Source organism: Phaenicophaeus curvirostris, chromosome 11 (genome assembly GCF_032191515.1).
Source record: "Phaenicophaeus curvirostris isolate KB17595 chromosome 11, BPBGC_Pcur_1.0, whole genome shotgun sequence".
Classification (NCBI taxonomy): Eukaryota; Metazoa; Chordata; class Aves; order Cuculiformes; family Cuculidae; genus Phaenicophaeus; species Phaenicophaeus curvirostris.
This window is the reverse complement of record NC_091402.1, coordinates 7,683,641-7,703,367: the sequence shown is the minus strand read 5'-3', so window position 1 is coordinate 7,703,367 and position 19,727 is coordinate 7,683,641. Positions and strand designations below refer to the sequence as shown.

The 19,727-nt window shown below is 43.6% G+C and overlaps 1 protein-coding gene across 2 annotated transcripts in view; it reads right to left on the bottom strand.

Annotated features, from left to right (window-relative positions):
- SLC25A26 (solute carrier family 25 member 26) overlaps positions 1-19,727 on the bottom strand; it is a 94,249-nt gene that overhangs the window by 3,531 nt on the left and 70,991 nt on the right. For both annotated transcript variants that reach the window (XM_069866287.1, XM_069866286.1), the window contains 3 exons: positions 11,309-11,378; positions 3,799-3,863; positions 2,260-2,333 (listed from right to left, as the gene is read on the bottom strand). In XM_069866287.1, coding sequence (XP_069722388.1) covers positions 2,260-2,333; positions 3,799-3,863; positions 11,309-11,378 — 209 coding nt within the window. The remainder of the gene's footprint in view (positions 1-2,259; positions 2,334-3,798; positions 3,864-11,308; positions 11,379-19,727) is intronic.

Sequence of the window (19,727 nt, the reverse complement as noted above, 5' to 3'; positions counted from 1 at the left end):
GCTTTCATGTGAATGGCTGGTCTACCCTGCTGGCAAGAGCAAAGAGGCACATGGATCCACTCACCGCATCCCTATCCTGCCTCTTGCCCCAGGCCTGGCTCTCCCCGGACAGAAAGGGATGTGAAATTTCTTGGCGTGAAGCAGAGGGATTGGATTTACTAGGTGCAGACCAGGAAGCTGAGCCCTGCGCGCTGGTTTTAATAAGGTGGCAATAAGCAATGCGTCTTTCTGCCCTCAGAATTCCTCCTCTTCAAGTACAAGATTTATTAGAGGAGCCATAAATCATTTCATGTTGCAACTGGCCAAAAAAGCCTGACATTTTTATTGTTTTTGATTAATAGATTTATAATTGGCAGCAGGCATGGCAGCCTCTGCGTTTATTTTTCCCAAGACTTTCTTCCTTTTCCTTGCAGCTGACGCAGCTTGGCCCCCTTTACACATTACTTTTTCTCCAGATCGCTTATTGTTTTGATTTCAATTCAATTGTGTTCCCTTTGGTCCCACTCCACGGGTACTATCTTTAGGCAGAATTTAATTTTGGGTTGTTTAGAAAAGGGCACTGCTGAAACACCCCGAAAAGAACACAAGCACACATTTTTATTTTCTGCCGTTAGGGAAACCTCCCCCTTTCCCCAGCCAAACTATGCCTCTTCACACCCTTCAGAGCAGAACTGCCATCAGCAGCAGACGTGGCCTCACTTCTCCTGGTTCCTTTCAAAACATGCCCCGGCGTCCACTGAGCTGTGCAAGACCCAAAACTCACCCACCGCCAGGTCACCTCATAATCTCAAAGAGCAAACCTGAGACAAGCCATCCCTGAGCGCTGCCGGGGGGCACAGATGGATGCCTTCCTGGAATCGGTGTCCAGGAACTTCCTGCAATTTGCTTTGAATTATTTCCCACATGTGGAGAAAGAAGATTGAACTTTTATTAGTCGCACGAGCAGAGATCAGATGTTAAGAGAAAACTATCTCCCGCAAAGCTGCGATGTGCATGCTGCTTTCAGCAGCAGTTTACAGATGTTAAAACAGCACCCTAAGAGCATCGGCCACAGCAAGAAGATTAAAAACCTGTGAGAAATTACTGCTAAAAGCCTCCAAAAACCCTTCCCTTTCTCTTCCAGGCCAAAGGCAGGTGGGACACAAGCCCTACCGAAGGAACCACAGGCTGAATCTCATGGACTGGAGGAACTGTTCAAGACGTGTATTCATGACAAGTGGCCAATAACTGGTACAACTCATGCACTCAAACAAAGCAAGGTAGCATAAATGAAGCAGGGGTCTAAAAATCCGTAATAACATATAAGCCTATAACACCTCAAACTGTTCTACAAATGCTAGCGGAGGACTCTCTGTTCACAACACCACTCCCCAGTCAGGAGAGCAGTCCTCCATCTCAGGACTGGGTAAAGCAAGGCAGTCAAAAGACTGGATTGACATTGTTCCAGACTTCCACAGCCCAGAACATTTCTACACCCCGGTTACAGGAGAAAAACAGCCAGAGAGCTGTTCCACGGCTGCTCTGACTTACTCTTCGCACTCAAGCCTGTCTCAGAAAATGTGCATTTTTGGAACAAGTGCCTCACCAGAGAAATCCAAGCAGGCATGTGCTCAAGTCCAGACCTAACAGGAGGCTCGATGGACAAGTCAAGGAGCCCATGGCTCCCTCCTTTCTGCTTCAGCTTGTCCCTGTTGCTGGCATCACACTGGCATGGCATGCACCCATCTCACTTCACAGTAAGAACAGTGATTATAAAGGAACAGAGGAGACCTTTCTGGTGCTTTCAAATCAGTAGGAAATTGCCAGGAGGAGGAGAAGACTGTCCATAAGGGATACGTGGTTCCGATGCTGGCCTTCCCTGACCTCTCAGGCAGGGTAATTCACACACCTCAATCAGTCTGTAGACTCATTGCCACAAGACAACGTGCACGTCCAAAGCTTAAACAGATACAAAACACAAATGCACACATTCACTGAGAAAAGTTCATTAAACAAAGTAACTCATGGATAAATCCTCAGTAACATCCTTTTTCTGCGCTATTCCCTGGACACTGCTCCCAGCCAACGCTAAAGCAAGGACAACAGACCTCCTCGGAGGGACGTTCTTGTTCCTACCTACCTGACAGCTGCTCCCTGGCCACAGCAATTCGAAGTATTTTCTGTCTGACAGAATTTAAATATAAACAGACCATCCCCTCCCACTCCCCACCGTGCACAAAGACACAACACTTGAGATGCGCTTCTCCAGCATGTCCTTACCCTGACAGGCCTTGTGTCCTCCAGATGCCTCCAAGGGCGGCTAGAACATTCCCACTAGCATTGCTGGAACCAGCCTGCACCACAGAAAGAGAGAGATTGGAAACTGTCAGCAAAGAGGTTTAGTTATTTACTGAGCTTCCTGTCCCTGCTTAGTGCTGCTTTACAGCCATTACTGACATCCTAACAACTTCCCCCAGGCACAGGAAAAGGTTCCTTGTCTCCAGGAATGAGGCAAAGAGAAACTGAGGCACAGAAGAACAAAATGATCACTCCAAGGTCACATAGCTGGTTAGTTACAGAAGTGGGACTTTATTCCCTTCTGCGCTGCACTCAGTTTTACCATCCAGCAGCACTGGAGTAGAATGTTAATAAAAACACAGTCAAAGCACCAACAAGTGACTCTGCTGCTCACTGCAAGAGGACAGCAGCCTTGTGGTTTTCTTAAATAAAATAAAAGGATGAGTAGTGTATTACATGTGAGAACTGCCTGGAGTGCAAACCCAAGGACAAACAGCAGGACTACAGACAACTGAAGTACATGTACGATATAGTCTGTCTGAGATCAATAACGTAAAGATGCTGTTTGAATGGTCTCGGAACATCCCAAAGGACTGTCATTCCCTTACCAACAATGGTTGCTCAGGACAGCAGGAAACAGAAACGAAGCCCAGTTCTTACAGTTTTATCACTAAGACCATCTAAGGCCAAAGAAGCTGCAGCAGGTACAGCACCAGCAATGAGGGACACACAGCACAGCAAGGTGGGGAGCATAGACGTGTGTGACTCTGCTGGGGAGGTGGATGTTATCAACAAGAAACATCCCCATCCTGAGGGAAACAAGGAACAGGGTAAAAACCATCCACAGGAATGCCAGAATGCCTAACCTTCGTCAATACAACAGCTCCTTTCAAGGCAGGGGAAGGCTTTAGGAGTAACCACCTGCTGAGGGCTTCTAGATATGGAGCTGCACAACTCTGCTCTGGGTCAGCGAGATGATGATAGGAACACTAGACTTAGCAGCCATTTAACTACTTACCAAACTTATTGATCTTTGAAAGCAATCTTCCTTCTGCCCTGGTTGGCCGACATAAGCCATCAAGATCTCTATGGCTCAGAATTTTACGAGAAAACCTAGTGCCAAGCCCTCCTCAGAAAAGACACACACACACACACACTCAAAGCCAATAATTATCAAAACAACAGAGGAATAAATCTCCGACGGGAATTTTAACTTTGGGCATCTGACCCTACAAGGAATTTCTCCTAAAGTTGCATGAGGCTCTGGAAGTCTAGCAGAAGCACAAGTCCTTTTCAGACAGCTCCTTTGGGAAAGGAACAGTACAGCAATGTGAGGAAAGGAACAAAACAATTCCACTAGTTCTGCAGGCAGTACCTGTTCACATTTAATCCTGTCTTTGAGGATAAGAGCAGAAATCATATTAATATAGGTGCTGGATTTCATTCTGTAATGACCACAAAGAAACTCTGGAACCACACAAGCCACTCACCCACGTGTCTGCTGGCCTCCTTTGCTCTTACCTTTGCCAACATAATTCTTGTCTTCGCTACGTCGAGAGGCGTGGTGACTGCAGCTGCAAATCCACCTGAGCAAATTAAAATACCAAACACAAGTGAGACATTGTTGGGTGAATATGAATGCCACACTGCCTATAATTCCCATGGCTGTGGTCAACACTGCTCCATTATTAATGCCTACAGCATGTTTCCTCACGTCAGAGTCCAGGTACATTTGTTGAAGGTCTGTACACAGAGTGTTTTATTCCTGTGTGTTGACTTAAGGAAAACAGCTCTATACTAGTTAGATGTAAATCCAAACATGCCCATTGAGATTACTGTCCTTTTGTTTTGGATTCCGTGCATTTATGAACATTTGAAGGTTGTAAGGATCATAGCTTTCACTTCCAACAGCCAGAGACAAGTTTGAAAGTAAGAATATGCTTACTCATTTGCACAGATCAGCAAACAACCTCATCTTCAGCTTATCTATCAGCATTTCTCCCCCAGAAATGTGTGTGTCTGTCTCGATATTTTAACCCATTGGCTATGGCCTGGCTTCTTGTGCTATCTAGGGATCAGCTTTGTTGCTTTTTCTCCCAGAATCTTATTCCCTTTGCCTTATTTCTCCATCCTAACATTAACTCTAATCTTTCTCTCCCTCCTCTGGTCACAAGATTTCAAGGAAATAATTTGTGCTGAGGAAGAGCCAAAGTGAAGGAAATTTAAAATGAGGGAGCAGACCAGCAGTAAGTGAAGAAAGAAAGGAGGGAGGAAAAGAGAGAGAATTGTTCTGAAATCTCTTTCTTCTTACTCCTGTTTTTTTTCTCAGGAGCTTGTATAAACCCTGTATCTGTTACAACAGGGAAGAAAGTCACTCCAAAGACTGAAGCCTACACAGTACCCAGGGAATAAGCTAAAAATACTCTATTTTCTGTTCCAAGTTTTATGGAATGTAGAGAAATTGATCTCTTTTTTCTTGGTATGGGAGAGAGGAAAAGTATTTCTTCTAAAACATGTAAAGTAATGAAATAATCCATCTTCCCAGCTGGCTTGTGTTTTCATCTGCATCTCTCTCTCAGCCACCTTAGTCTTACCATATTGAACCCCTGCTTTACGTTAAAAAGGAGGCTGGGCCAGCTGGCACCCTATGCTGACTTCTTACAGTTAACTAAGGAACATCTCATGACAGTTCAGGAGATGCAGTAAGGTGCATATGCAGTCCACTGAATATCAAACAAGAACAGCAAGCGAGCTGAGCTAGCAAACAGCCCAAAATGCCTGGTTTCAGAGCAGCTTCTGCTCACGTAAGGTCCGCCCAGCTGGTTCACTCTAACGGAAGCTTTCTAGCAGTGGTGCCTCACTAAAAAAGCAGAAAAATGGGTTGTACTCAAGAAGCCAAAGCAGAAACTGTGAGCAAGTTAAACTAAATTCCAGCCAATTCATGGGCCTTCTTTAAGGTCAAAAATCTTTTTATGGTGAGCCAGTTTTTGAGTAAGTGACCCAAAGGCTTTGAGAGAATGGTCTGGATAGAAACATTGGTACTCATGTCAGCGATGTATTTTTAGAACAGTAAAAATAATATCCATGGAAAATAGTGCCTTTACAAGTCTGGACGTAGAAACCCTTCCTTTGCCCACAGAACAAGATGAAATCAAACAGTGAACCACATGGCTGTCAGGCCTGTATCAGGCAAAAACCCTTCATGCACCACTCAGCTATAGCGCCAACGGTAACACTTCAGTCAGACCAACTAATTCCTCCTATTAGACCACAGTAATTTTTTTTTTTATGTATTTGTTCCTAAAAGCTTTTTACTGGCAGAAGCTTCAATCTTGGCTGATAGAGTGATTAAAACCCATTTTAGCCCAATAGGATGTTCCCAAATTCTTAACCGAAACGTTTAATCAAGGCTGTTTGGTTTTCATTTTATCCCCAACTAACATCTGGATTTTTCAGACTCTTTTGTTATTAGCATTTCAATGTTTCTTTTTCCATCACTGGGAAGTATTTGTTACAGATTTACCAAACAATTTAGAATGACCACAGCAACAATAAAATGCTTCTTAAGCACAACAAGCAGCAGGAAAGCGGCTAAATGAAATGCAAATTTGTATAAGCTCAAGAAAAACACAAGATTAAAGCTAGCATTTGTTGGGAATTGCATTTCATTGAAGATAGCGAGTCTGACAAAATTAATTTGCTCCTGCCTTAACCCTAAACATCCAACGAAATTTTAGAGTGACCTCTTCAACATTAGCACACAGGTATGTAAGAATAGGCTACAGTGCTAGGGAGGTACCGCTCAGTCCCACTTTAACTGGACAGAGCAACCTACAACACGACTGTTTCCAACTGTCACATTAATACAACAGATACAAACAGTACAGTCAGAGTCCCCCTCATCAAAAACAGGAGAGCTGTGCACTGTGTTGCCTCAGGCACGGTAGGGCAGCAGATCTTTCAATGACTCTTAGTCTGTTCTTGGTGCCACTGAATTCACATAAGGCTGGAATCTGCTCAACTAATCAGCAACGAGGAAAGGCAAGTATCAGAGTATCAGGTGGGCAAGAAAGGCCCAGACACATCCAGCCTCACACTCGTAATCATCCCAGCTTCTCTGCAGAGCTGACAGAGCAGAACGCACCTTTGTGGGCAGTCTGTGCCCAGACAGACTCACCAGCTCTGTCCTGGAGAAGGCTCCTTTCTCCCTTGCCCCAGAAGGATTTGGTGGCAACTCAGGCTCAGCAAGTAGGCATAAAGGTGGATTTGCACGTGGGAGAAGGCTCTTGGCTTGTTAATACTTCTAGCAGAGTGACAAACTCCTCTATTAGGAAAATAAAACTTCATATAGTAGTGGAAAATTCATCCTCTGTCCCCCAAGAATTTACAATGGACACTGTATATTCATATGTCAACTGAGCAGCTAAACTTTACTAAGCTCAGGGTGTTAAACAGAAAATCCCTCTGCTGCTCACACTTTCCCAGCAACCAGTTCTTGATGAAAGTGCTAGTGACAGACATCTGCAAAGAATGATTTACCTGTACTTGCCAATAAGAATAAAAAGTCTTGAAGACTTAAGATACTCCCTCTAGGGTCCTGCTGGCATTTCTTACCCTTTTTAGCTGCCACACGCAAATAAAAACTGAGAAACATCAGAACAGAGTGAAATATTTCACCTGAGAACAATACACAACCTTAAGTCCATGGTAAGGTGGCTGCCTGCAGAATTCGCTGCTGCTGCTGCTGTAGGAAAATGTTTCACAGGTTCTTTCACACAATCCTCAAGTAAGAGCCCACAAAGGGAAGAAGGAAAGTTTTCCTTTAGTCCTCGTATCTTTTTTTTTTAAGCTATATTATTGCCTGTCTTCATTACTATTTTCTGTTCTGACTGCTGTAGGGTACCTAGGATTGATTCAGGACTGAATCCCAAACTTGGGCTGAAAAAACTGAGTCGCGCAGGTCCAATGCTAAACCTCACAGCATCCTCTTACACTGACTGATTTTCAAGTTCACAGGCTTTTCCAGAACTCTTCATTCAATCTGTTCATAACTGCACTTTTCTTTTATTGATGCTAAATTTCTTTAAAGAGAAGTTTATTCTGGCCCTTTATCACTGTGGGAACACCTGTCAATAGTAAAGTGAGCCAAGGAAGAACCTGTTTGGATTTCAGAAGAAATACCAAGAGGCAAAGCACTGCTGCTCCAGTGATTTAACCACTTCAGGGTTAGAAGCGTGGTCCAAGCAGGCACTGCAGGGAAATCTTATTCAGACCTATAGAGTTAAAGAGGCTTTTAGACACAGCCCGTAATCTTGTCAGACCCAATTAGATCAAAACAAAAGTGATGGGAATTCTTCCCTGTTAATGTGCAAAAAGCTCTTGTTAGTGCTTTGTTATTCACTAGCCTTGCACCTCCAGTCTCTGTGACTTTGTCACCGAAGAGTATTAATTATTAATGATAAGACACACTTTTTTTTTTACCTAGGGAGAAAGAAGGAGTCTTTAATGCGAATTTTAAATCACATTAAATGGACACTCAGTTCTTTGACAAGCTGGAGCTGCCTCACTGCTTCTGGGCAGGGCTCTGCTTTCCCAACAGCTAATACCCGATGGCAGGATGTCCTTGCCACTGGCCCAGCTCCACAGAGGGCACACGAAACCCACCCAGAGGCTCTCTCCTGGGCCAGCCTGCCCTGGTATGGCACAGGGCTGAGGTGCAGCAGACCAGCCAGGCAGCCTAAGCCCGAAGAATACTTGAGCATGGAGGGCAACCACCATCATGCCCGATCTGTCTACAGCATGGGGATGTTACCCTACTTTGCTTTCAGCCTGCCAAAATCCATGCCCAAATCTGGGCTACTGTCCAAACAGCTCAATCATAAGGCGAAGTCTGGTTTAAATGCAACCTCAGGCTTAAATTATCATGTATATAAATAAATATAAAACCCTTGGGTTCTTCCCTGTCGGCTGCTCAGATATTGCCTTCTCTCACTCCCTGACTGCTACGAACTTCTCCCCTATTTAAGGCACCAGAGATGCTGATAATGCTGGACAAGGCCTCCAGGGATTAAATTATTAACAGATGAGACAGAATTCCAAATCTCTGATAGTTATGCTCATGCCTATTTCGTGTCTATAAAAAGCCCACGGATTGCATGCACACATCTTACACATGTGCACTCAACAAGGCAGAGTTGGGCCTCTCGCAGCACTTTGGCTGAAATCACTGCCATTGCACAGGCACTGGGGATGGAATTCAATATATTGTTGCTCTTTGTTCTGTCTTCGCCAAATAACCAATTATGATTTAGCTAGGAACTAACCAACACACATGTGCGTGTGTGTATGCGCCATAAAGGGAAGCCAAACAGGGCTTTTCTTTCAGTTTGTTTCAGCTTATTACCCTGCCCCTCAGGACCCCTAACATATTTTTTAGACAGTACTGAATTCAAGCAAAGAACGCAGGAGAAATGCATGTCTGTGTGATTTCACCTCCCCACTAATGCCATGGTGGCATCTGACAGCATCTCTGCATTTAAAGGTTGTTTCTTGGATTATCTTCTCCTTCTGAGGTTTTTAAAATGACAATTTTAAATAACTTGAATGTAGACATTCCTCTTATTTTATTCATAGGGTACTAGTGGGATTTTGATATTTTTGGTTCTAGAGTGGAAAGAAAAGACTGAAGAGTTTGACCTGGTTTTCGTTCTCTGGTTTGAAGCTGTACGTAGGTAGTTAATGATTTTTAACTGTGGAATCCATTCTTCAGAAAGCAGGAAATTATTTTTCCATTGCCTCCATTCAGCAAAAAGGCTAAACATTTTTGCTGAAACAGAGGGGATGCGGTATCAGATTAGATTGATACAGGTCCTGCCTGTTACACAGCTGCAGAGGGAAGGCAACAGAGATGGAAAAAGGGTAAGAAAAGCCAAAGCCAGTTTAAACTCCTGAGTTTTGAAGCAGGTCCTCAAAGGATACATGAGAAAGGGAGCTTCAAATCCTGCTAGGGGAAAGAAGAGAATGGGGAAAGAATGAACAAAGATGACAAACCAGGCTAGAGGAAGTGAAGCTGTAAGGATAAATCAGAGAACACGTATCATCACTGATTACAACACAACCTGCAAAGTAAGACTCCAGATCTACAAAGATTTTTGCTTGGGGAATAAAGCCTATGAGGACAGGCAGGCTGAAGTGTGTTATCTACCACCACCACGGACCTGGAAGTCTCCGTGCTGCTACAGGACTCAGGGCTTCCTCCAGCACAAAATTTTAGGTCTCCCAGCTTCTGCTAAAAGGCAGCAAAACATTCACATGCAACTGTACCTCTGTATGCTCCTTCTGCAATATTTCTGCTAGAAAGCTAGCAGACATTACTGAACGTCCCTCAAACAGTGGCAAGTCCAAACACGACTGGTTAGAATCAAAAAATACAGAGACGGAAAAGGAGGTACTGGGCTAAATTTCCAATTGAGGCACCAATTGGACTTCAGGAAATTACTCCACAAGGCCTTGGGTAAATCAGATAACCTTTCCAGATCTCTGAACATGCCTGAACACAGTTTTTGTATCAATCTGACTGTAAAGAAATCAACAGAGCTAAATTAATGATCCCCTATCACACCTGCAGACATACAGATTGCATTTTAAAGCATTTTTAGTCTGGTAGCTTGTTTTGTCTCAAAATGAAAATGAACGATCTGTTTCAATTGCTCTGACCTTGCTTGAACAGATGTGAAGTCAGTCTAAAACCCAACAGCAGACTGAATTTGAAGCAGAATAACCCCCCTACCTTCCCATCACATCAGTATAGAAAATGCAGCTGGACAACACCACAAGAGATTATCTAAAATATCTCCTCTGCCCCAAAATGGAATCAATTCTGCCCACACCATTCCCTCACAGTTCACATGCCCTAGAGCTACTGAACTGTATGCACTTACAGCCACGCACCCGTTCTCAGTTGTGCAGTTACAGTGCCCATCAAAACGAAGCCTCAGTCTCTGCTGGAATTCTGCTGCTATTTTAATACTTCAATTCCCCTGACAGAGCTCAGTTCTTTTTAAAAAAAAATACATATGACGTAACGACTCTGAGTTTGTAAGTCATCAAAGAACAAACTTTGCTGTTGATAATCTCTGTTTCAAGAAATGCTATAACTTCTCTTTAAATAGGATTTATTTTTTCCACATAGTCTGTTTCTGGTTTGGAATCTCAAAATGTATTTTAGCTCCTTGGGGAAAAGCTCTGGCTATCCATCTTTTAACTACTAATCTGTTTTTTCTATTAAGACAGTTGAGTCTCTCCTCCCTCAAACTTGTCAGCCATACTGATGAGTCATTAATTGATTTTTTCTCTTTTTTTTTTTGGAAACAACTACAGTAGGCTAAAATCAAGCAAGACGCCTACTGAAGAATCCAATTAACTTCTGGCTTGTTCAGTAATAAATAGTGTAGTATTGTATCCTGCCACTCTTTATTCTCATTCTAGTGTCTGGAGATTGCCCAGATGTTTCGTCCTCTGGTTTTTTTTTTTGCTGCGGAAGGCTTTTGCCTCGGGGCTGTGCAGTGCTAGCCTCTGCTCTCCTGACTCTAGTTAATCTACATGGCTGTCAGAGCTGTCACATGAACGGTGAATCACGGCCTCTCGCTGCAATCACTTCAGCCCCTGGGGAAGTGCTCAGAGCAGGCAGCTGCACAAACCCCCACCCAAGCAAAGTTTCTCCTGGATGAGGATTTTACAAATCAACTCTGAAATAATTGCAAAGCCTGACTGACAGGCCCCTGGTTTTTAAATAGCAGAAATTTGTCAAAAACAAATTGGTTGTCTTTCAAACAGACACCCTATTTGAGTCTTTTTTTTTTTTCCCTCCCCTTCCTTTGCTGACTTCCCTATTTCCAAACAACAACTGGATCCCTTGTCTTCTAAACAAACTTGAATTACAAAGGAATGCTGTTCTGCTATACTTAATAGATTTGCACATTTTTCCCTTTCTTCCTTAGTCTTTCCCAGTATAACATATAATCCTTTGCACCTGCAAAAGCTCCACAGACTGCCGACTGCCAAGAATCCACCACGTGACCCTGCTTCCATGACCAGAGATCCTGTGTTTAAAGAGAAAGGAAAATAAAAAGTTATTAAATGTTTGAATCTATCTGATCCCCATGTGAGTTAACTCCGAGGATGGGAACTTAAGTGAAAAGCTATTTTTGTGGCATTTTTCAGTGATGTAATAAGTGATTTTTCCCAAGAAACTTGTGTACTTGAACGAGCAGATGGAGTGAGAAAGATGTCTGGAACTGAGGAGGGCTTGAAGCAAATTGCTTTCAGGGATTTCATATGTATGTATTTAAGCCTGTGGCCATGCAACTTTGCAAATATTTTGTGAATTTATTTTCCTTTTGGCAGCTAAAACAGTGCAAAGCAAAACACTGAGCAGGGCGGAGGGATGGCATGCAAGAACCAGTATCAGTTCAGCCCAGATGTACCAAACACACTCATTTAAAAAAACAGTCCCCAGCATGGAGAGACAGAAGTCCTGTTTGCCCCCCCTACATTTCCTAAACCAACCCTTCCCTCGTACCCCGCCAAAAGCCCCATCGTTAAGAAATTACTCTTATCACTCCCATTACATCCCCTAGCAGGTGTGTCTCTGTTTTTCACTTGGCATCATTAGGGACCACACACCCTTCTCTCCACTGCTCCCACACGCCATGCTCCAATCCATTCAACTTGCAGCATCATTTAAACATGCACATTTGAAAACACCAACAAGAACAGTGCCTTCTAAAAGACACATATCAAGAATCATGTCAAACAGTCTGATGAGCCAGATCGGTATCAGGAACAAAGGCCAATGCGTGCTGGGATGTTTTCCATTCTGTCAGCCACAGTCACTTTGTTCTCTCCTCCCCACCCTACTTTATCCTCCTTTCCCATCTTTTGAAATACTCAACACTGGAAGTTCTCTGGAGGAGACGTTTCTGGTTTATGATCGAAGGACCAGTACTGAGTAAAAAAGCATGGGCTCCATGGCCCTCTGAGGGCTACCGCAGATAAATCAGTTGTTTTATTTTATGGCTGTATTACTTCTATATGATAAAGTTTTCCTGAAAGCAACCTGATAGCTGTGCTAGGTGGAGATATTGCTCTCAGGCTCCTGGTCTGCCATACAGCCGCTTTCCACCGGGGTATGGGAACTCATTTCCCCTTATTTGCTTACTTCATTTAACACACTGTCCTTGAGACTTGCTTCTTCCAACTTGGCTGCTGGTTGCAATTCAGTTGAATGTTTTAAGAATCAAACTGTTCAAGCAACAATGGCCAGCCACAATGTTGTTTGGTATGCTGCCACAGCTAAATAGCTGCAGCTCTCTTGTACGAAAGCACTAAAGGGATTTCAGTCTCTTTAATGTTAGACATTCTTTTCCTAGTATTTTCAACATGATCTTCTACTCCGCTGTCACCCACAGCAGAAACTGATTTTCATCTCATAAATAAATAAACAGGGATTCATAATTCTTCGAATCTGTAAGATGCTTTTCTGGAATAACTTATGCTCTTTGGACACACTTCTTCCAAGTCAGTCCTGCTGGATGAAGGACGCTTCCCCTAAGACAAAAGGCACTACCTTCCAAAGGATGTAGGTATTGTCAAAGCATAAGTCCAACCTTCAAAACTCATTTTAAATGCACTTTAGATGCTTAAGAAACCTCAAACTGAAAGTGAAGGTTTAGAAATTTAACTGCTGGAGCCTCAATAAAAACAGAATTATGGTATTTTCTCATTAAACATTCTCCAAACATCTATCCATCTAATACAAAACCCGAGAACTCAGAACACTTACTTCTGTCATGCAAAACAGCACTATGGAAGATCTGCTGGAGGACTGAGAGGAAAACCAGCACATAAATACAGACATTCACAGCTTTGCCAGAAGCCCAGCCCATTCTCAGTCATGATGGGGTTTTATGCTAATGGTATTGTCCAAAGAAGTAGGATAAGGTCATTCTTATTTCTTGGCGTGTAGCTCTGAAATGTACTTTCTGATAAATCCTGGCTTCCCAGTAGAGTTCTGCACAAAGACTCTTTTCCAAGCAAGGCAAACTGTGATGAATTCCCATCTTTTGTGCCTGCAAATTGACAATAGGTATTTGCAACAGTCATGTAATACGGAAAATTGTTTAGAAGGGTGGAGCCAGGAACAGTTCAATTAAATTAGGGAAAAGGAGAATTGAGGCTGGAGAACAGGAAGAAAATTCCCCAACAGTGAGGTCTACTGAACAGCGGAGCCAGCCTCCCTGGGGAGGAAAGGAAAGCCCTCTCCTTTGAGTCATTTAAAAATAGACTAGAGAAGGCACTCAAGACTGTACTGTGGGGAATAATCCTGCGCTGGCAAGGGCAGGATGAGATGACTTCATGCATTTCTTTCCATCTCTGATTTTGGTGATTCACCCGGAGCTCCAAACCTGAACATGCAGAAGAGAGAGAGAGAGAAGCAGGGTGCGAGGACATCATCCTGGAGGAAGCCAAGAAGAACAAGTGTCACAGGGCCAAAAGGACCAGCAGGGGTCTGGTTCAAATTACCTCTAACCAAACTCAGGCTGTGGGCCAAGCTGACATGCTGAAGGTTACACATTTCCTCTCATAGCCCACGAACCCATTAACTGACAGACCTTTGCAGTATGTTGGACTTGTAAGTTCTTTAAAAACACTTCCCTTTGTGCTGCACTGAGCATGGCTTTAATGCTACTAATACAGGGCAAAGCACAGACGCTACGAGAGGCTCATGGGTACAGGTAATAACAACATCACTGTAAAACTGGGGCTTTAATCCTAGAAAGAAATACACATACACATATCCCCAAACCACCAACTTCTGACAGAACCACGAGTTGTTCATAGTGATACAGTGCCTAGATCTGCCTCTTCTCCCAAGTGACAGGGGACAGGACAAGGGGGAATGGCCTCAAGTTCTGCCAGGGGAGGTTCAGGCTGGACATTAGGAAAAAATTTTTCATGGAAAGGGTCACTGGGCACTGGCAGAGGCTGCCCAGGGAGGTAGTTGAGTCACCTTCCCTGGAGGTGTTTAAAGGACGGGTGGACGAGGCGCTGAGGGGCATGGTTTAGTGTTTGATAGGAATGGTTGGACTCAGTGATCCTGTGGGTCTTTTCCAATCTAGTGATTCTGCAATTCTGTGATCACCAAATGGCTCCTACCTGCTTACACTGTGCTGCTCCTGCAGAAGGCAGCAGGAGATAACAAGATTTTTCCAGGGCAATGCCCACTCCCAATAGCATTCACAGCCTAGGAAGGCAAAATGACAAGGAGCACATTACATGAAAGCAGGCCGCCATGCCAAGCCTGTGTCATGTGTATTCTATTAAGCTGAAGGCTGAATAGAAGACTTTGTTTTCCACTTCAAAGGACCCCATCCCAATCTCTCGCTCTTCCCTTATGAATAACAAATTGGAAATAAATCTTCTGGCTGAAGCGCATGGAAACTCATACAGTTGGGGCCCTCTGCAGCTTCTCAGCTCAATCACATGCTAATTTTTTTTGTAAACACTTTTCTGTGATATATATGTAAATCTCACTGTGCATAGCGGCACCATGTAAAGCAATACACCGGGTGTGTCCTCAAGGGATGGGACACAGTGGGAAGCCTGAATGCAGATTTCCAATTATTCACAAGGATAATGTTCACAGAGAAGGGTCAAGTTCTATATGCAGGCAGAACTCACTTTTCTTCCTAACAGTCTCACTTCATTCCGTCCCACAGGCCAGTGTCCTCTGCTTCTCACCACAAACATTATTTAGCTCTTTTGATACTAAGAATACAAGGACACCTCATTTTGCCAAGCAGAAGGTGCATTGGAAAAGTCTCTCTTAGGACAGACCAAAGGCCTTTCAATCTAAAAAAAAAAAGAAAAAACAAAATGAAAAAAGAAAAGATAACCACTGTCTTTAAATAGAGGGGGGATTACATGGTGCCCACAAACATGAGCTCCTCATGTATCGAGGATACCTGGGCTACAGATGGCAAATAATTTTACCAGTTCACACAGTTCTGTGCATGCCTGTCGCCTTTGCCATGTGTTTGGGGTAAAAGTTTCATGCAGAAATCATCTGTCAGCTTTGTGCTCCCAGCACAGATGAGTCTTGGTCTCTATTCAGGATACCTAAGCTATGGGGATCCTGGGGAAATGCAACACTCATATCTCACTTAAACCTGATGACCAGACCAACATCCCAAACGCATCGGGAAGCACCACAGAGACTGAGACAACTCTGCCTTGGCCTTGCTATTCTTCAGGCAGTAAGAGGCAAGACTTTACAGCATACACTAAACTTGAGGCCTGCAGCTGAGTAAATATTACAATTCACTCCAATGATAAGCATCTGTAGTATTTCTATGCACCCCTCTGTTCAAGACAGTGTTCAGTTTTATGATAACAGAGGGGAGAAAAATCTCTCCAAATTAATCACAGGGATTTGCGTGCATGTGCAGGCCTGGAGGAAAGGAAAGCAATTTTCAACCTTCCCTTTGCTACTAGTTATTTTACTTGCAACGTGGCATTCTGCATGGCTGATCCCTACAGATGCATGGCACATTAGCTACAGGAGAAGCAAAACATTCATAAGCTGATTGCAGTTTCTGTACATGAAGTCAAAAAGCATAGAGCCAAACGTCCTCCCCAGTGAATTTTTATGTCCATATGTACAGCATATGTGCGGTACATGTGTATATTATCTTGCAGGACACATGTAAGCCCAAACATGGGAAAAAATTCAATGATCTCAGTTTGCTGTTGACATAAATGTTGAGACTCCATTTGCACTAATGGAGTTGTGCTTGCTTATGCCAGTGCTGAATCTGGTCCTAGAATAAAACCCACCCAAATCCTAGATAAACTGAGAGAAAGAACAAAAGTTGGCCTACATGCAACAGTGTACTTTTCATGTTAAAAGCATTTAATTCCTTTTTTCTCCCCACATAATACTGCACTGATGTCTGTGACCCATTTGGATGTAAATCAAAATGGATGTGCTAAAAGCCTCGTTAGAGAAAATGTCTTCAAAACAGCGTTCCCATGGCAAACCAGAACATAATATGCCAGCTACGCTCAGTTTCCATGGCATGAAGGGCCATATATGTGTCTTGGGAGGAAAATGCCCTTCTGAAAAATCACTTTGAAGTTAGGATAACTTTCCTTGAGCATCTGCAGTGCTACTACCTGCTAATAAATCCGTGCTTCATGCAGGCTTGTATGAATAAATTACATGGCAGAATTACATGAGTCTTGCAATGTTTTTCACCAAGAAGCAAGTGTCTGAATCAAATGGTAAGCCCTCCACATTGATTACTTCTGTATTCTACTAAATGTCTACAGATACCACTGCCAAGCTCCATGACTTCTAAAGAACAACTTGTGGTCTAGGCACGACCAAGAGCATCACAATCTGGCTCTGTATCTACAGACTGCGTGAGTCTGTTTTACTTCTGCCATTTTAAACGCCGCATTGATGATCCAAGACCATCTGACTTTCTCAAATGTGTCTGCAGAGCTGTAAGTAAGGATTGCATTTGTTTCTTTCTCTTTGGTGCAGATGGTGTATAGCATTCCTTCGACTACGCTTCAAGACTGTGTGAATGACACTTATTGTGACACTAATAAAGCAAGGGTTGTTTGCTGAACAGCTGTTGGGTACATTGTTCTTTTGTGAGAAAAATGCAGCCGTTATGTGAATGGCATGCACACACCACATTGGCTGCAAGTTACATCATGCCTGGAAACGCTGCCTTGGAAATCTGTTTTCCTGATACAGCACCTAGGCAAATGGCAGACGCGTTAGTGTTATTTAACGGAGAGGACTTAATCCCCAAATCAACTCAATCGTTACTCAAAGAGGGAGCAAGGCATGGTAGAACACTTACTACACTGCTGCAAGGAAATGGGTTTAAAGTCACGCCTGGGTTTCATTTACTCTTGACTTCTATGCAGCTGAGCATAGCAGAAAAGAAATACTACACTGCTTCTCCAGGAAAAAAGGAAAGCTGTCACCTACCTACAGAACAGGGAAAACCATTTTAGGCCCAGTTTGGCTACATTCCTCTATCTTCTACTTACCCTATTAAACAGCAACAGATTTGATTGTAAATTTTAGGAGGGAAATAGCATGTGGTTTATTGTTTCGATGGTGGAGTTATAAACACATATTAATGCTGAGAACCCCAGCTGCCTGGGCAGGAGCATTCTGTAAACTTTTCATTCTTATTAACTTTAAAAATCAGGTGCAATGAGCTCCAACCAAGATGAAAGTCCTCACCCTCTACAGAAACTCACCAAGCAGCCTTTGCACAGCATGCTTCAAGGTATGTCTCTCCCAGGTATACCGACAGCTACCAGAAAGGCTGAGCCCACCCTCAAACCACACTTGTTCACATGCCAGAAATGGAGCTCTCTGGAGGGTGAGACAAGAGAACCAAGCAAATGAGTACAAGTGCCAATGGTCTCATGCAGCTCTACAGTCCAGCTCACCAGCAGACTTCCTAAGCTCTGTTCCTCTCAACATAAACTCCTCGTGCCTGGAGTGACAGCTGAGCCTGGACAGAAAACAAGACCCTTAAGGAAGTGTAAGCCCAATCCCAAACCTGCTTTCCATCGTGTGGGCAGGACCCACTTTATGGACAACTTGGGAAACTTCAGTTCTGACCCAGCCAAGCTTCTGCTACTGCTCAGCCTCACAGGGAATGGCTGGGCTCTCCCCATTCTCTTTACTACAATGCCACTCATTTCACAGGGTGGAAATGTGCCTCTGTGTACTCTTCAAACTATTCTCTTCTGAAGCCACCAAACCATTCCTCTGCTTTTTCAGCATCTTACACCAGGATCACAGGCCACCATGGTCATTATAAAATCCCACAAGAGAGTCCTGCCCATGTTTCTCAGCTCCCTGTCTCTAGCTATTGCCTCTGAAGGTCCAATCAAATGTCTCTTTGTAAAATACCTGTTAATCTGAGAGACTTAGAGATTTGAGAAAATTATCTTACTGCTGAAGACGGTGACAAAAAAAGCCACAGGGTCATCATAGCCACAGAAAATCTAAGAGCACTGAGACAAATAGGGAAATCCTGGCCCCACTGACTGCCAGAAGAGCCAGAACATCACCTTGAGCACAGTCAGTCCAAGATTTTTATCCTTCCCTTGTAAGTCCTGGGCCAGCAGAGCAGCACAGTCTGTGCCAGCCCTCCCACAGAGGCTGCATCTGCAAGGGCACAACAGAGCCTGTAGGGTGAGTCAGCCTGACCCTGTCTTAGCAACATCCAAGTGTCTCATCTCAGAATCGGACCTGTCTAATGAAAAAGACAAATGGTTCCCAGAATAGTAGGCTTGTTTTCACTTCTTAAAAAACAACCCAACCATCTGAACAAAAAAACCCTTATTTTTCAAGTCTACTCATCTGAGACCTATGTCCTTCTGTCCTGACTGTTCCTTCCCTCCTCACTGGCTACCAGAGCCTTTCTCCAGACATACAATACATTTGGTCTATAAAGAGAGCATTCTTCATGTACAGCTGCATTGGAGTAACTCTCAGGGGCTGTGAAGCGCAGCCAACATGCAGAAATATAAAACCCAAGAGGACCGAGTCTTGTTTCACCTGAGACAGGTTTATCTCACACACAGCACTGTTCTCTTAGGGAACAGACCATTTCCATTCAGACATAAACCCCAGGCATTTTTGACAGGATGTTTCTGACTCTAACCTAACCAGAGGCTCTTGATTTTTGGGGGGATTAGACTCCATTTTGTCAAAAAAAAAAAATCTGCAATGACCCCACAGCAGAAAGTAAAGGTGTCTTTATTCTCAGTTCGATCTAAAAGAGAAAATATATGAATTGAAACACAACTTGAAACCAATGATATATCATTTATATGTTGCTGGTAGGTGCTCAGATATGCTGACTAAAATGCCTGAACAGAGCAGGGCAGAAGATCAAAGAGAAGGGATGAACTCCACAGTGCTACAGCCATCTGAGTGGAGACTCAGACCCCAAGCAGCCTGGTGAAAGCAAGGGAGCTGTGTCAGACTCTCTGTAACCCACCACAATTTCATGCCAAATACACAGACCCTGTAATTTGAAATTCCCACAATGAAAACCACACATAATGTGTTTCCAAAGCAAGTTACAGAGGCACCCAGGAATCATAGAATCACCAGGCTGGAAAAGACCTCTTGGATCACTGAGTCCAACCATTCCTACCTGCTACTAAACCATGTTCCTGAGCACCTCATCTACCCATCTTTTAAACACCTCCAGAGAAGTTCCAGGGAAGCTTACCAGGGGACAGTATCTCACAATGTTATTCCAAAGTTGAATTGATACAGAAGGCAGCATGGTTGGCTGGCATTTGGGAAGCACACAAGGACGTTCTGCTGCTGTTCTTCA